The sequence below is a fragment of the Triticum urartu genome, chromosome 2 (assembly GCF_003073215.2).
Source record: "Triticum urartu cultivar G1812 chromosome 2, Tu2.1, whole genome shotgun sequence".
Taxonomy (NCBI): Eukaryota; Viridiplantae; Streptophyta; class Magnoliopsida; order Poales; family Poaceae; genus Triticum; species Triticum urartu.
The window spans coordinates 455,079,499-455,095,885 of record NC_053023.1 but is presented as its reverse complement, the minus strand read 5'-3'; the positions used below and the strand labels follow the sequence as shown (position 1 = coordinate 455,095,885).

Genomic DNA, 16,387 nt, shown 5'->3' with positions numbered 1-16,387 from the left:
AATTGTCATCATAAGTTGAAGAGGATCTCCATAAGTACAACCTGCCATGTGCATTTGCATTCCAAAAGCAAATTACTTATATGCACATCTTTAGGGGGAGCCCTTGCAACTTATGAAGACAATTCCCTATCCTTTACAATTTCACATATTATATTCCCCGTTGAAAGCTTCAACTAGTTTGTCATCAATCACCAAAAAGGGAGAGATTGTAAGTGCATCTAGTGCCACCCATAGTTGGTTTTGGAGAATTGACGACAAACCTAGTTGAGGGACTAATGTGTTTGTGAGAATTGCAGGATAACACAGGTAGAAGTCCCTCATTGATTCGGTTTTCCTACCAGAGATGACCCCTAAAAATGAATGAAGACATTGAAGTCAAAGGTGGTATGTGAAGACATTCACATTGAAGACTATGACAAGAGAAGACATCGCATGAAGACTATGGAGCGTGAAGACTTAGTTCTTTCATCGTTCTTTTTCTTTTTTGTTGAGTCATAGGAACCACCGTACTGTTAAGTGGGGTCCAAGAGAACCAGTCAGAATGACTGAAGTGATGCTTAACCAAAATCCTATGTCTTCGAGTGAAGACTATGAGAGCAAATCTTGTCTAGAGTTGGATAAGTCAGCTTCGCTTGTAGCCCAAGTAAAGTTGCCATGTGTGTTTGAAATCTGACCGTTGGAACACGTGTCAGTTCCTTAGTGACCAAGGGTCATTTCGGACAAATCAGGTCGGGTTGCCTAGTGGCTATAAATAGCCCACCCCCTACAACCATAAACGGTTGGCTGCTCAGAGTTAGAGTACGGCTTTTGTCGTTTGAGAGCAACCCACCTCGAAGCCTTTGAGAGAGAATTCCTTGCGAGGATAAAGCCCTAACCACCTAGAGCCAAAGAGTGTTAGGCATCACTTAAGTCTTCCTGTCTGTGTGATCTGAAGACTTATTACACTTGAGGACTGTGAATCCTCCAGCCGGTTAGGCGTCGCATTCTGAGCATCCAAATTTATTGTGGATCGCCGGTGAACGAAGTCTGTGAAGGTTTGGAAGTCCACCTTGAAGACTTACCAGAGTGATTGGGCGAGGACTGGGTGTCCTTAGCTCAAGGGGAATAAGGTGAAGACGAGGTCTTCTGAGTTTAATCTCAGCCTCCCTAACCAGACGTACAGTTGTCACAGCAACTGGAACTGGTCCAACAAATCATTGTCTTCAACGAGTCACTGGTTTCATCCTTTCCTTCCCTTTACTTACTGTTGGTCCTTGTGAAGTCATTGTACGATTGCATCACCATTTGGCTTGACTGGGTGATTACTTGTTCTGATTGGCTTCACAATATCTTCCTACCTGATCCTTACTGCCTAGCTGCTATTAGTCATTGCGCTTTCACTTCATTGAATACTTGACTATGGTTTGCCTAGTGTAGTCTACCTTTCGCTGCATGGTAATAGGTTTATTTCTATCGTTTGTCTTCAAAACTTCCATGTTTTGAAGACTTACATAAAAATCGCCTATTCACCCCCCCCCTCTAGTCGATCACTAGCACTTCCAATTACCTATGTTGTATCTCTATTAACCTTTGATCTGGTACCTCCCAGTTGCAACACACTTCATCACCAGGTTTACCCATTCACTGTCAAACCCCAATTTTAACATCATTTCCTTCAAGAATGTCCATTCTACTCGGTCGTAAGCCTTACTCATGTCGAGCTTTACAACAGCATATCCTACCTTACCCCTTCTCCTTCTCTGCAAAAAATGGGTAAGTTTGTAGGCCAATAAGATATTATCTGAAATTATTCTACCTGAAACAAATGCACTTTGGTTCGGAGATATAATATAAGGTAGAATATTTTTCAATCTATTAGCAATTACTTTAGAGATCACCTTGTAAATGACATTGCAGAGGCTAATTGTTCTTAGGTCCTTCAAGGTCTCTGGGTTTGAAATTTTTGGAATTAACACCACTGTGGTACCGTTCCATCCTTCCGGCATTTCTCCACCTCGAAGGAACTTCAGCACTTCCCCTGTTAACTTATTGCCCACCAGTTGCCAGAACTGCTTGTAGAATATTGTAGGCATTCCATCCGGTCCTGGCGCCTTCAGGTCACCAATATTGAACAAAGCTTCTTTCACTTCCTCTTTTGTATATTCCGCACATAGACTATGATTCATTTGAGTAGTCACTTTTGGAGAGACTGCATGCAAGATTTCTTCCTTATTTGGTCCTGTCGAGGAAGTAAACAGATTAAAAAAATAGCTAGCAACATGCTCCTTCAATTGTTCCTCACACTCCACCCATGTCCCATCCTCTCTCCTTAGTCTCTTGATAGTATTCTTATTCTTCCTTTCTGACACATAAGCATGAAAAAAAAGTTTTTATTGTTTTAATTCTTTTCTCTAGATCCCCTAACACATTAGTGTCCCAATTTTTTAGATCTCCCGCGATTCTTCTTAGTATCTGAGATAAATCATTTTCGCCTCGAAAAGACGCGTCGGACCATGCATTCCTGACTATCTCTTCACATCCCTCCTCCTGCAACCACTTTGCTTCAAATCTGAAGCCATGGTTCCCTCTTTGAGGTTTCATGGTTCTATCTGCGCCTTCCATATGTATAGTCGCAGGTCAATAGTCTGAGTGTCTAGGATCTCCTGTTATCACTTTGTATGATGGAAATCTTATGCACCAGCTCCGGGACCAGACGGCTCTATCAAGTCTTTCCTTGATATATTGATATATCTCCAACGTATCTATAATTTTTTATTGTTCCATACTATATTATATCCTGTTTTGGACATTATTGGGCTTTATTATACACTTTTATATTATTTTTGGGACTAACCTATTAACCGGAGGCCCATCCCAGAATTGCTGTTTTTTGCCTATTTCAGAGTTTCACAGAAAAAGAATATCAAACGGAGTCCAAACGGAATGAAACCTTCGGGAACGTGATTTTCGGAACGAAAATGATCCAGAGGACTTAAACCCTACGTCAAGAAAGCAACCAGGAGGGCACGAGGTAGGGGCGCGCCTACCCTCCCCCCCAGGCGCGCCCTCCACCCTCATGGGCCCACGTTGCTCCACAGTGCTCAAGAGGTAGCAAAAAGGATTTCTGGCGCCGTTGCCGGGGAGTCTACGCAAGTCAACATACCAAGTACCCATCACAAACCCTTATCTCCCGCATTACATTATTTGTCACTAGGTGTTAGGGCGCGCCCGTGGCGCGCCTCTTGAGGGAGAGCTGGGCGGTGCCTGGTTGTAGTCAACCCTTTAACGCTCTTTCCTATTATAATTAGCGTTTGGGTTGATTGCTTTAATTAACAAACTTAGCAGCAGAAATAGAAATATATATATATATATACACAGAAAGGGCATTATGGATCTGGACATGAAACATCTGACTAAGAATAGTGCACTTTACATAAGCAACAAATAAATTTAGCGTCTTGAAAAGCATGTGATAAGAGGACCAAAAGCAAACCATAGGATGTCACAGGATAGAGCATAATTAAGAGTACTTAGTGCTAGATTATATTAACACAGGGCCTGCAGTGTCGTCGATGGTGCATCTAGAGGCGGTGCAGTGTGAAAACCAGGCTGCGCTTTGAAGTGATCCTGAAACAAATGCATAAGATGTCTCCCTCACGAATTTTGGCGTGGTGACAAAACTCAAACCAGTTGGTGATTATAGTGGCCCTCTTGTCGGAACTAAGGTTAGAACACAGTTTCCAAAGCTGAAATACAAAGTTAGTTTCAGAGAAACAACATAGTTTAATATTAATAATATATCATGTAATTACTCATCCGTGTTTTCCATAAAAAAATACATTATCCTGCTAGAACAACCAAGCTGTGGCAGTAAGAAAACTACCCAGGAACACATGCAGGAGGTGATTATCAAAACAAAAGGACTGATAAATTTAGCATCAACAAATGTATAATTTTTTTTGTTTTCAAATTCATAGTTTAACTCGGAAGCAAATAAAGATGGGCCAGAAATCAACATATGTTAAACTGGTGCTGCCAACAGTTCTATCATCAATCTAATCTAATTCACTGCATACTTTGTAGCACTGAAAGCATACTGCTGAAGTGACAACAAATCCATATCTCCAAAAATGACAACTCTTTGCAAAAATTCTTCTCCAGGATAAAGAGGAGCATCAAATAATAAACATAGATCCATGCGGGTAATATAAAATGCATAGGTCCAACATATCTATTAATCCATCTAGCTAGAAGCCTAGAACTGCATATAAATGTTCCAAATCAGTGAAATAGCAAGGTCCAAAAATCAAAATCAGATCCATGACTATGTATGTGTGGGCTCCAGTCACAAAAATGTTGGAAAAAATATTAAGCATCGGCTGGAACCAGTGTAAAAATTCAGAGATGTTCATGGCATTATAGAAAAAGGATAAAAGGCCTTCCTTTGCCAAACCAAACGGACATGGCTTGCTGATCCAAACCCAAGTAGCTCCCAAATTCTCTATGTTCTGCCGCATCAGGGTAGAAATGAAGGAGAAGAGACACGAGAGAACAGATCGCTCAATTCATCAGGACCACAAAAAGGTTCTTCAGGAATATATATGTTTAGAAAAGCACATACCACTCTGTCTCCCTCCGAAAGCCGCCACGAGCAGCACCACAATGCACGTCCAGAGCAGCATGGTGGTACCACCCACATGCTAACCCATGCCACCTGCCACGCCTTCGCGGCCTTCACAACAGCGCCCATCTGATCTGTAGCGCCTCGCGGGGAAGATCTGCAGAACAATAAAATAAACTACATTCTTCGGCATTATATTTATGTGTACTTGATGTAGAGAGGAAGCTACAATAATACATGGCTCTTCAAATTGGTAAATCTGCTTGGATTATGTAAACATCAACCAGATTGGTGCACAATGCATCAACTTTGATTATCTAATATGCACCAGATCATACACCCTATGTATCTTTCTTTATAAGAAAGATTCCCATCACCATCAGATCCATGTTTACTTCCCTCACACCTTTCAAGCCCTTGACATTAACCTGAATTCATTTTGACATGTAGAATAACTTGAAGAGAATTGTATTCGTCCCTTACAAATATGTTTATCCAAGGAAAAAACAAAAATGTGGAAAAAGGCAGGAACTTACATCATGGCTCCTAGAAAATTCAGAGGCCCATCCAAAACGTGCAGGTTCCTCAGCCAACTCTTGGATAGCTGCAAGGAGGCGGCGTTCCTCATTTGTGTCTTTCCTATCAAGAACTTGCTCCTGTCGTACATTGGCATAAACAAAGAGAGTTAGATCAGGGAACATGAATCCTGTAGTATACTAAGGGACAAGGAGAAGGACAATTACAAGGTAGGAAAATATGAAGCTCCTGTAGAAACACTCCCCATCTCCTTCCACTTGCCTAAATTCTAAATAGCGGTCATCAAGGCCGATTTCATTCACAGCATATATTCTGTCGTGAAAAAGTGAAACTATCTGTTCAAGATAATGATTTAAGGCTTGCCCATAGGGAATTGCCTGCACCGCACAATCAAATAAGAGAATTCAGTTTATGCCGATCAGAACAAGGAAATAACATATCGAAAGCCTGATAGAAACTTTGTTTTCAACAACAGATCTAAAATGTGATCCACATTTTGTTTTGCTTCCACTTTTCTGGTTTGTATGTTCTCCGGAAATGGTTGGAACTGCTAATAAATGTAAGAGACCCTTCATTGCCACTCATTGGTTGTTGTTGAGTAAAAAATAGAAAAATATGTGCAGTGTTTCATACACTCAATGGTATAATGTCTACTGGTTCCATCACATTGCAAGGGTAATATACTATTAAGCATTCAGACAAGAAAGTAAGAAGCATGTTCCATGAAATCAGTTACTTGTACAGTAATCATGAATGCCCACAGTCCCATCCGACCTGGGATTTTGATCCCGACATTTCATGGGTTTCCACTTTGAATATAACCAAAGACTAAAAGGAGTCAAACCTGCTGATTCACGTGAGGTCTCTCCGAGCTTCCGATTCCTTTTCTATAAAACCTTTTCCACAAGAGATGGGTCAAGATCCATATATAACTTGCCAAACTTAGAAGTAATTGTACAGATTAAACATCACAATCAGGATTTTAGAATACGAAACAGGGGAATAAGAGATAGAGTTTTTGAAGAATCAAATAGCGGTATCACACAACTGATGCTGCAAAATCCGAAACATCTTACTTCAGCTAAAGCTCAGGTACATGGTCAAGGACAAGAAATCAATCAACAAAAAATCAGATATGCTGATTCATGTCGTTAAAGAAATCTTGCTTGTTGATCACATGAGTGAGTTAATTAGTCAGTACCTTCAAAGCACTCAGTTTGCTTGGACATGGCTTCCATGAACCCGAGCTCATCTACATGGGAGATCAGAGGTGTCATTCCATGGCAGCGAAGCCCACCTGCACAAATGCTTTGCATCAGTGAACAAAGCAGGAAGCCAATTAATCGAAACAGACAAGGAGTGTTTAGAAGTTGCAATGATCAACACCTGCATGGATGGGATCAGGGACAAATTCGTGGCTAAGGGTACGCATCTTCATTAGCGGCGTCAGCCCATGCGTGTGGCCATGGTCGCAGGCGTAGATATGTCAGTGGCGTGCCGGCCCCGACCCCGGGTCTGGCCAGAGAAGCGGCTCCTCTTCATCTTTCTCCTCTAGCTGACATGGAAGAGCACCAATGCTGAACCTTCTCCAGGAAATACTATTTAATCACGTTATAATCTTTGAGGTTATTAGGTTTACAGAAGTAATATTGTTGTGTAGTAGCGAGCAAATGAAAAACAATAGATCTAGCTTGCAAGAATTTCAGGACAGGGCAATGGCAAGGACAAGTATACAATTATAGAATGTAAACACAGATCACACAAAGAAGACACTATCAGTAACAAGCATGTGGTCCAAATTAAGTATCATATCAAATTGGCACAAAGATTTATCAACCATAGGAAATGCAGGAGAAAACACGTTTAGTTCGCACCCTGCACTCGTGACGTTCTGTATAGGACCTCTGTTGAATGCCCAATCAACATGGATAGTCTTTGTTAACAGCTCTGTCCCATTCATTATTCTGTTTGCAGTTTGTGCTTCCTCAAAAATTCCATATTCAACCAATGCATATCCCTGTGTTGAGCAGATAAACACAGGTGTGAGAAATTAGAGAGCTTCTTCACAAACAAAAAAAACATATTTGGCATAATCTTCAGTTGTATATGTAGGCAAGAAACTTTCTTCGCAACTGTAAACAATAATCTCGACCATTTGTGCCACTACAGTAAGATGAATGCAATTTTGGGCAAACTCTTGGTGCTTATTTCGACAGAACTGCCTGTCACACCCCATGATACTTGCACAAATTGGTGAGAAGAAAAAGGCATGGCTAAAATGAAAGTAAAGATAGTAAAGCTTAGAAGCTGACTTTGTATTCAAGAACTTGCAGCATTGCACACAGCATATATCAAGCAATTTCATGTCCTTTAGAGTTTTCTGATCACGGTTTTGCAGGAATCCAACCACTAACATTGATCCAAATTCCTAAACATGACCACTTCAAGACATAATTCAGTATAGACTGGTAAGCGGTAAGCATAGCTTCAAGTACCAAATTATCAGTACATTTGCTTTCGTGTGGCTCATCCGGAATTGCACCACCAGCAAAGAAGGGACCTCCTTTATTTTAATAAGACTATCAAATTTACCTTGACATATCCAGTGCGGAGCTCCAGGTTCAAATGCAAGTCCTTGACCTCACCAAACTCAGCAAAAGCATCATAGAGATCACTTTCTTCTGCATCTTCTTTGACTCCTGAGACAATTATTATCCATCCTTCAATTGCTACAAGGTAATAGAGTTTTCCATTACTAATGTCAGAAAATGATCAAAATGGGAATATATGCAGAAGAAGTTGACTATAACAGCAAATGATCTATTAGAAAAGTATGAGAGTAGAAACCTGGGATAACCACATAGATTGGCATGAAACAGAACCCACAGCTAGTGAGAAGACAAATCTGTAGATGGTTTCAGGCGATGGCGCCCGAGCAGAACCGTGGCACCATATCAGCTGGACCACGGGGCTACATAGTAAAAAAAGGGAAGTACAATACATCAAACGGTGCCTTTAAACATAATATTTCCAGGGATACTATGTAATTCAACAGCAATCATGAAAAGAATACAGATCAAATTACATCTGTACGACTAAATACAACATCAACATCTTCAAGGCAAGGCTTACATCTCCATATTGCACAGGACCAGATGCATGAACATTTCAACAAACATATAGTGGGCATGAGTGTAGGAATCCATGGGATGCAGAGAGGGAAAGAGTGAACGTACCTAAGGTGGTGAAGATCTAGCAGATGGTGGCCGCGCCGATGATTGGGAGCAGAAGGAGGGAGCTCGATGCCCTTGCCCTCGTCCGGTCGCCGAACCCCATCGTCTACCTCCTTGCAACTGCCACAAGCATGGGGAGAGAATGAGAGAGGAGAAGGATGGAGAGGGGGCGACGGAGGAGAACTTGGTCAGGCCCCCAGGAGGCCCCGGAGCTGCTTCGGATTCATCTCCTCCCCTTGCCGTAGCCGTCACCGTCGCGGAGCACGCGATGAAACGTCGTTGAGTTGGAGATGCCCTCTTCCTGCCGAAGATTTTTTCCCAGCGGCGCTTCTGACGGCCGCAACCCTAGACGCCATGGAAGAGTGAGGGAGAGGGGAGATTGCGTGGGATGAGAGACACCACCAGGCGGAGCCGCGGAGGAGAAAGAGGAAAGGAGAGGTTGTGTGCTGAGGGCGGCGGAGAGAGAGAATGAGGAAACGAGCACGGGACCGATGGCTCGACGCACCCGGCGACAAAGAAGGGACCACCTACAGCCACTGAACTCGGTCGCGCACACGTTCACGCCAACCAGGGACCTCCGATGCCCCACACGCGATTGGCCAGCCCAAAGCTATCTCCCGATTGGTCGCAACGAACAGTACGCCTGGGATGATGTGGCAGTCGCGAGCGAACTAGCTTGATGCACACCTTATTGTTTCTAATTTGCCTCTCGTTTTTCTCTCCCTCACTTCATCTTTGTCGTTTTATTCGCTCTCTCTTTTTTCTCTTTGCCTCTTTTCCCTCGTTTTCCCTCGCCATGTCGGAACCAAAAAGAGTTGGGGGTTCTCTCCCGAGCTTGGACGATCCTTCTATTATATCTAAACTCATAAATAAAGCTATGGAAAAACCTTCTGGAGTGGTCAATGAGAGTCTTAATAACTTTGATGAAGATGATTCTGGAATTTTTCGTCATTTACTTGATGGATCTTTGAAAGATGTTTGGGATAGGCTATTAAGGATCCGGGCTAGCTATGTACCCCAATATCAAATTGAGATTTACCTAAAAAGCTTTTATGTTGGGTTGCCCGCTCCGTTCAAACAAGTTTTAAATTCTACTTTTGAAGAGGGTTTTCTTGAAGGGGGCCCCATGGACACCTATGAAAAGATGAAAACTATGTTTGGGCACCCCATTAACGAGAAAGTTGAAACCACATCTCTTTTGCTCTCTTACCAGAACGAATCTATCAAAGAAATAAAAGCTAGCCTAGATGCCAATTTCCGGAACTTACTTTTTTATACCATAAATAGCCACGTGCTTTGCCAAAATAGAAAGATTAATTCTATAGATAACAAGTTTGATCTTTTCTTCCCTAAAACCAAAGATGGCAATACCTAGATCTATCCTTACTTTTATGCCTAGCTAGGGGCGTTAAACGATAGCGCTTGTTGGGAGGAAACCCAATTCTATTTTCATTCCTTGCTTTTTGCTCCTGTTTAGTAATAAATAATTTATCTAGCCTCTGTTTTGGTTGTGTTTTTTGTGTTTAATTAGTGTTTGTGCCAAGTAGAACCGTTGGAAAGACTTGGGAAAAGTCTTTTTAATCTTGTTGTAAAAAAAAACTTTAGCGCTCACGAGAATTGCTGTCATTTTTATTTTCAAAGTGATATTTAGTTAATTATTTTTGCAGATGATTAATAGATAAATTACACACGTCCAGCTATTTATTTTAGAATTTTTGGGGTTTCAGAACTTGCGTTAGCTACAGATTACTACAGACTGTTCTGTTTTTGACAGATTATGTTTTTCGTGTATTGTTTGCTTATTTTGATGAATCTATGGCTAGTAAAATAGTTTATAAACCATAGAGAAGTTGGAATACAGTAGATTTAACACCAATATAAATAAAGAATGAGTTCATTACAGTATCTTGAAGTGGTGTTTTGTTTTATTTCGCTAACGGAGCTCACGAGATTTTCTACTTTAAGTTTTGTGTTGTGAAGTTTTCAAATTTTGGGTGAAAGATTTGATGGATTATGGAACAAGGAGTGGCAAGAGCCTAAGCTTGGGGATTCTCATGGCACCCCAAGATAATCTAAGGACACCTAAAAGCCCAAGCTTGGGGATGCCCCAGAAGGCATTGATACGTCCATTTTGCATCATGCTTTTATATCGATATTTATTGCATTATGGGTTGTTAATACACATTATGTCACAACACTTATGCCTATTCTTTCTTATTTTACAAGGTTTACATAAAGAGGGAGAATGCCGGCAGCTGGGACTCTGGCTGGAAAAGGAGCAAATATTAGAGACCTATTCTGCACAGCTCCAAAAGTCCTGAAACTCCACGGTAGACGTTTTCCAAATATATAAAAAATACTAAGAGCAAGAACTTCACCAGGGGGGGCACACCCTGCCCACGAGGGTGGGGGGCACGCCCTACCCCCTGGGCGCGCCCCCCTACCTCGTGGGCCCTCCGGTGGCCATCTTCTGCTGTATGAAGTCTCTCGATGGGAAAAAAATCAGAAGCCATCTTCTCGGACGAAACTCCGCCGCCACGAGGCGGAACCTTGGTGGAACCAATCTAGGGCTCTGGCAGAGCTGTTCTGCCGGGGAAACTTCCCTCCCGGAGGGGGAAATCATCGCCATCGTCATCACCAACACTCCTCTCATCGGGAGAGGGCAATCTCCATCAACATCTTCATCAGCACCATCTCCTTTCAAAACCCTAGTTCATCTCTTCTATCCAATTCTTGTCTCCAAGTCCGGGATTGGTGCTAGTAGGTTGCTGCTAGTGTTAATTACTCCTTGTAGTTGATGCTAGTTGGTTTAATTGGTGGAAGATCATATGTTCAAATCCTATATGCATATTAATACCCCTCTGATTATGAACATGTTTATGCTTTGTGAGTAGTTACTTTTGTTCCTGAGGACATGGGAGAAGTCTTGCTATTAGTAGTCATGTGAATTTGGTATTCGTTCGATATTTTGATGAGATGTATGTTGTCTCTCCTCTAGTGGTGTTATGTGAACATCGACTACATGACACTTCACCATTGTTTGGGCCTAGAGAAAGGCATTGGGGAGTAATAAGTAGATGATGGGTTGCTAGAGTGGCAGAAGCTTAAACCCTAGTTTATGCGTTGCTTCGTAAGGGGCTGATTTGAATCCATATGTTTCATGCTATGGTTAGGTTTACCTTAATACTTTTGTTGTAGTTGAGGATGCTTGCAATAGTGGTTAATCATAAGTGGGATGCTTGTCCAAGTAAGGGCAGTACCCAAGCACTGGTCCACCCACATACCAAATTATCAAAGTACCGAACGCGAATCATATGAACGTGATGAAAACTAGCTTGGCGATATTCCCATGTGTCCTCGGGAGCGCTTTTCTCTATATAAGAGTTTGTCCAGGCTTGTACTTTGCTACAAAAAGGATTGGGCCACCTTGCTGCACTTTATTTACTTTTGTTACTTGTTGCTCATTACAAATTATCCTATCACAAAACTATCTGTTACCATTTATTTCAGTACTTGCAGAGAATACCTTGCTGGAAACCGCTTATCATTTCCTTCTGCTCCTCGCTGGGTTCGACACTCTTACTTATCGAAAGGACTACGATAGATCCCCTATACTTGTGGGTCATCAGGCATCCCCTCTTTCGTCTACTTCCATCGATAACTTTACTTAGAGCTATATTTTTATTCACCACATGATATCTGTTTTGCTTGGAGGGTCTTGTATTATTTGAGTCTTTATTTGTTAGTTTCCCACAATCATCCTTATTGTACACACCCTTTGAGAGGGACACACATGATTCGGAAATTGTTAGAATACTCTATGTGCTTCACTTATATCTTTTGAGCTATATAGTTTTTGCTCTAGTGCTTCACTTATATCTTTTAGGGCACGGTGGTGGATTTGTTTTATAGAAACTATTTTTCTCTCATGCTTCACTTAGATTATTTTGAGAGTCCTACAAAACAGCATGATAATTTGCTTTAATTATGTTAGGCATTCAAGATTAATAAAAAAAATCTTATGAGTGTGTTGAATACTACGAGAAGTTTGATACTTGATAATTGTTTTGAGATATGGAGATGGTGATATTAGAGTCATGCTAGTTGAGTAGTTTTGAATTTGAGAAATGCTTGTGTTGAAGTTTGTGATTCCCGTAGCATGCACGTATGGTGAACCGTTATGTGATGAAGTCGGAGCATGATTTATTTGTTGATTGTCTTCCTTATGAGTGGCGGTCGGGGACGAGCGATGGTCTTTTCCTACCAATCTATCCCCCTAGGAGCATCCGCGTAATACTTTGTTTCAATGACTAATAGATTTTTGCAATAAGTATGTGAGTTCTTTATGACTAATGTTGAGTCCATGGATTATACACACTCTCACTCTTCCACCATTGCTAGCCTCTCTAATACCGCGCACCTTTCGCCGGTATCATACACCCACCATATACATTCCTCAAAACAGCCACCATACCTACCTATCATGGCATTTCCATAGCCATTCTGAGATATATTGCCATGCAACTTTCCACCGTTCCGTTTATTATGACACGCTTCATCATTGTCATATCGCTTGCATGATCATGTAGTTGATATCGTATTTGTGGCAAAGCCACCGCTCATAATTCTTTCATACATGTCACTCATGCATCATTGCATATCCTGGTACACCGCCGGAGGCATTCACATAGAGTCCTATTTTGTTCTAAGTATTGAGTTGTAATTGTTGAGTTGTAAGTAAATAAAAGTGTGATGATCATCATTTTTAGAGCATTGTCCCAAGTGAGGAAAGGATGATGGAGACTATGATTCCCCCACAAGTCGGGATGAGACTCTGGACTAAATAAATAAATAAAAAGAGGCCATAAAAAAGAGAGAAAAGACCCAAATAAAAAAATGAGAGAAAGATAGAGAAGGGACAATGCTACTATCGTTTTTCCACACTTGTGCTTCAAAGTAGCACCATGATCTTCATGATAGAGAGTCTCCTATGTTATCACTTTCATATACTGGTGGGAATTTTTCATTATAGAACTTAGCTTGTTTATTCCAATGATGGACTTCCTCAAAATGCCCTAGGTCTTCGTGAGCAAGCAAGTTGGATGTACACCCACTTAGTTCTTTTTGTTGAGCTTTCATATACTTATAGTTCTAGTGCATCCGTTGCATGGCAATCCCTACTCACTCACATTGATATCTATTAATGGGCATATCCATAGCCCGTTGATACGCCTAGTTGATGTGAGACTATCTTCTCCCTTTTTGTCTTCTCCACAACCACCATTCTATTCCACATATAGTGCTATGTCCATGGCTCACACTCATGTATTGCATGAAGATTGAAAAAGTTTGAGAACACCAAAAGTATGAAACAATTGCTTGGCTTGTCATCGGGGTTGTGCATGATTTAAATACTTTGTGTGGTGAAGATGGAGCATAGCCAGACTATATGATTTTGTAGGGATAACTTTCTTTGGCCATGTTATTTTGAGAAGACATAATTGCTTAGTTATATGCTTGAAGTATTATTATTTCTATCTCAATATTGAACTTTTGTCTTGAATCTTTCAGATCTGAATATTCATACCACAATTAAGAGAATTACATTGAAATTATGCCAAGTAGCATTCCACATCAAAAATTCTGTTTTTATCATTTACTACTCGAGGACGAACAGGAATTAAGCTTGGGGATGCTTGATACGTCTCCAACGTATCTATAATTTTTTATTGTTCCATGCTATATTATATCCTGTTTTGGACATTATTGGGCTTTATTGTACACTTTTATATTATTTTCGGGACTAACCTATTAACCGGAAGCCCAGCCCAGAATTGTTGCTTTTTGCCTATTCCAGAGTTTCGCAGAAAAAGAATATCAAACGGAGTCCAAACGGAATGAAACCTTCGAGAACGTGATTTTCGGAACGAACATGATCCAGAGGACTTGGACCCTACGTCAAGAAAGCAACTAGGAGGGCATGAGGTAGGGGGGCGCGCCTACCCCCAAGCGTGTCCTCCACCCTCATGGGGCCCACGTTGCTCCACCGACGTACTTCTTCCTCATATATATACCTACGTACCCCCAAACTACCAGATACGGAGCCAAAACCCTAATTCCACCGCCGTAACTTTCTGTATCCGTGAGATCCCATCTTGGGGCCTTTTCCAGAGCTCCGCCGGAGGGGGCATCGATCATGGAGGGCTTCTACGTCAACACCATAGCCTCTCCGATGAAGTGTGAGTAGTTTACTTCAGACCTTCGGGTCCATAGTTATTAGCTAGATGGCTTCTTCTCTCTCTTTGGATCTCAATACAAAGTTCTCCTCCTCTCTTGTGGAGATCTATTCGATGTAATCTTCTTTTGCAGTGTGTTTGTTGAGACCGATGAATTGTGGGTTTATGATCAAGTTTATCTATGAACAATATTTGAATCTTCACTGAATTCTTTTATGTATGATTGGTTATCTTTGCAAGTCTCTTCGAATTATCAGTTTGGTTTGGCCTACTAGATTGATCTTTCTTGCAATGGGAGAAGTGTTTAGCTTTGGGTTCAATCTTGCGGTGTCCTTTCCCAGTGACAGTAGGGGCAGCAAGGCACGTATTGTATTGTTTCCATCGAGGATAACAAGATGGGGTTTATTTCATATTGCATGAGTTTATCCCTCTACGTCATGTCATCTTGCTTAAAGCGTTACTCTGTTCTCTTGAACTTAATACTCTAGATGCAAGCTGGATAGCGATTGATGTGTGGAGTGATAGTAGTAGATGCAGGCAGGAGTCGGTCTACTTGTCTCAGACGTGATGCCTATATACATGATCATACCTAGATATTCTCATAACTATGCTCAATTCTGTCAATTTCTCAACAGTAATTTGTTTACCCACCGTAATACTTATGCTCTCGAGAGAAGCCACTAGTGAAACCTATGGCCCCCGGGTCTATTTTCCATCATATTAATCTTCCGTCAACAAGCCATTTCCTTTTCCGTTTATTTTTGTTTCTTCACTTTTCATCTTTATCATAAAAATACCAAAAATATTATCTTATCATATCTATCAGATCTCACTTTCGTAAGTGACCGTGAAGGGATTGACAACCCCTTTATTGCGTTGGTTGCGAGGATTTTATTTGTTTGTGTAGGTGCGAGGGACTCGTGCGTGGCCTCCTACTGGATTGATACCTTGGTTCTCAAAAACTGAGGGAAATACTTACGCTACTTTGCTGCATCACCCTTTCCTCTTCAAGGGAAAACCAATGCAGTGCTCAAGAGGTAGCACATATCTGCTCGCTTCATGGCTCTGGTTTCTCCAGGTATACTTGTCTCCAAGAGAACCCAGATCTCTTAGACCACAATCTGAGAGTGCCATTCTAAATTCCTCCATATGTCGAGGGGCCTGAGTTGGCCCTCCCATCTTTTCATGACTATACAGGACCTCGTTGAAATCACCAGCATAAAGCCATGGGAGCGTGAGCTGCTGATCAAGAATTCTCAAGAGCTTCCATGTTTTCTCCTTTTTATTTGTTGCTGGCTCGTCATATATGCCAGTAAATCTCCATCTAAAGCCATTCTGCTCCACTACCACCACATCAATGTGATTTCTTGAGTAGTTGTGCAGATCAACTTTTACATGATTCTTCCATAGCATAGCAAGCCCTCCACGTCTTCCTTCTGTAGGATCGAAAGTATGTCTAGAGGGGGGGTGATTAGACTACTTGACCAAATAAAAACTTAACCTTTTCCCAATTTTAGTTCTTGGCAGATTTTAGCTATTTTGGGACAAGTCAAGCAATCATCACACAATTCAAGCAAGCATGCAAAGAGTATATTGGCAGCGGAAAGTAAAGCATGCAACTTGCAAGAATGTAAAGGGAAGGGTTTGGAGAATTCAAATGCTACTGGAGACACGGATGTTTTTCCCGTGGTTTGGATAGGTGGTGCTATCCTACATCCACGTTGATGGAGACTTCAACCCACGAAGGGTAACGGTTGCGCGAGTCCACACAGGGCTCCACC

At 41.5% G+C, this 16,387-nt stretch overlaps 1 protein-coding gene across 6 annotated transcripts; it reads right to left on the bottom strand.

Annotated features, from left to right (window-relative positions):
* Window positions 1-3,326: 3,326 nt before the first annotated feature.
* On the bottom strand, window positions 3,327-7,005 carry LOC125537850. 6 transcript variants are annotated; one of them, XR_007296126.1, is made up of 8 exons: window positions 6,524-7,005; window positions 6,339-6,434; window positions 5,982-6,033; window positions 5,344-5,514; window positions 5,137-5,256; window positions 4,838-5,028; window positions 4,601-4,757; window positions 3,327-4,487 (listed from the first exon to the last, which is right to left on the bottom strand). XR_007296126.1 is itself a non-coding variant. In XM_048701166.1 (6 exons), exons 3-6 carry the CDS (start codon window positions 5,382-5,384, stop codon window positions 4,227-4,229), a joined length of 579 nt encoding a protein of 192 aa, XP_048557123.1. In that variant the 5' UTR covers window positions 5,385-5,514; window positions 5,982-6,033; window positions 6,339-6,440; the 3' UTR covers window positions 3,327-4,226. The 6 variants fall into 6 exon arrangements, 3 of the variants coding, with proteins under 3 accessions (XP_048557123.1, XP_048557124.1, XP_048557125.1); XR_007296124.1 differs by having other exon boundaries at window positions 4,601-5,028; XR_007296125.1 differs by having other exon boundaries at window positions 3,327-3,725; window positions 4,601-5,028.
* Window positions 7,006-16,387: the final 9,382 nt, after the last annotated feature.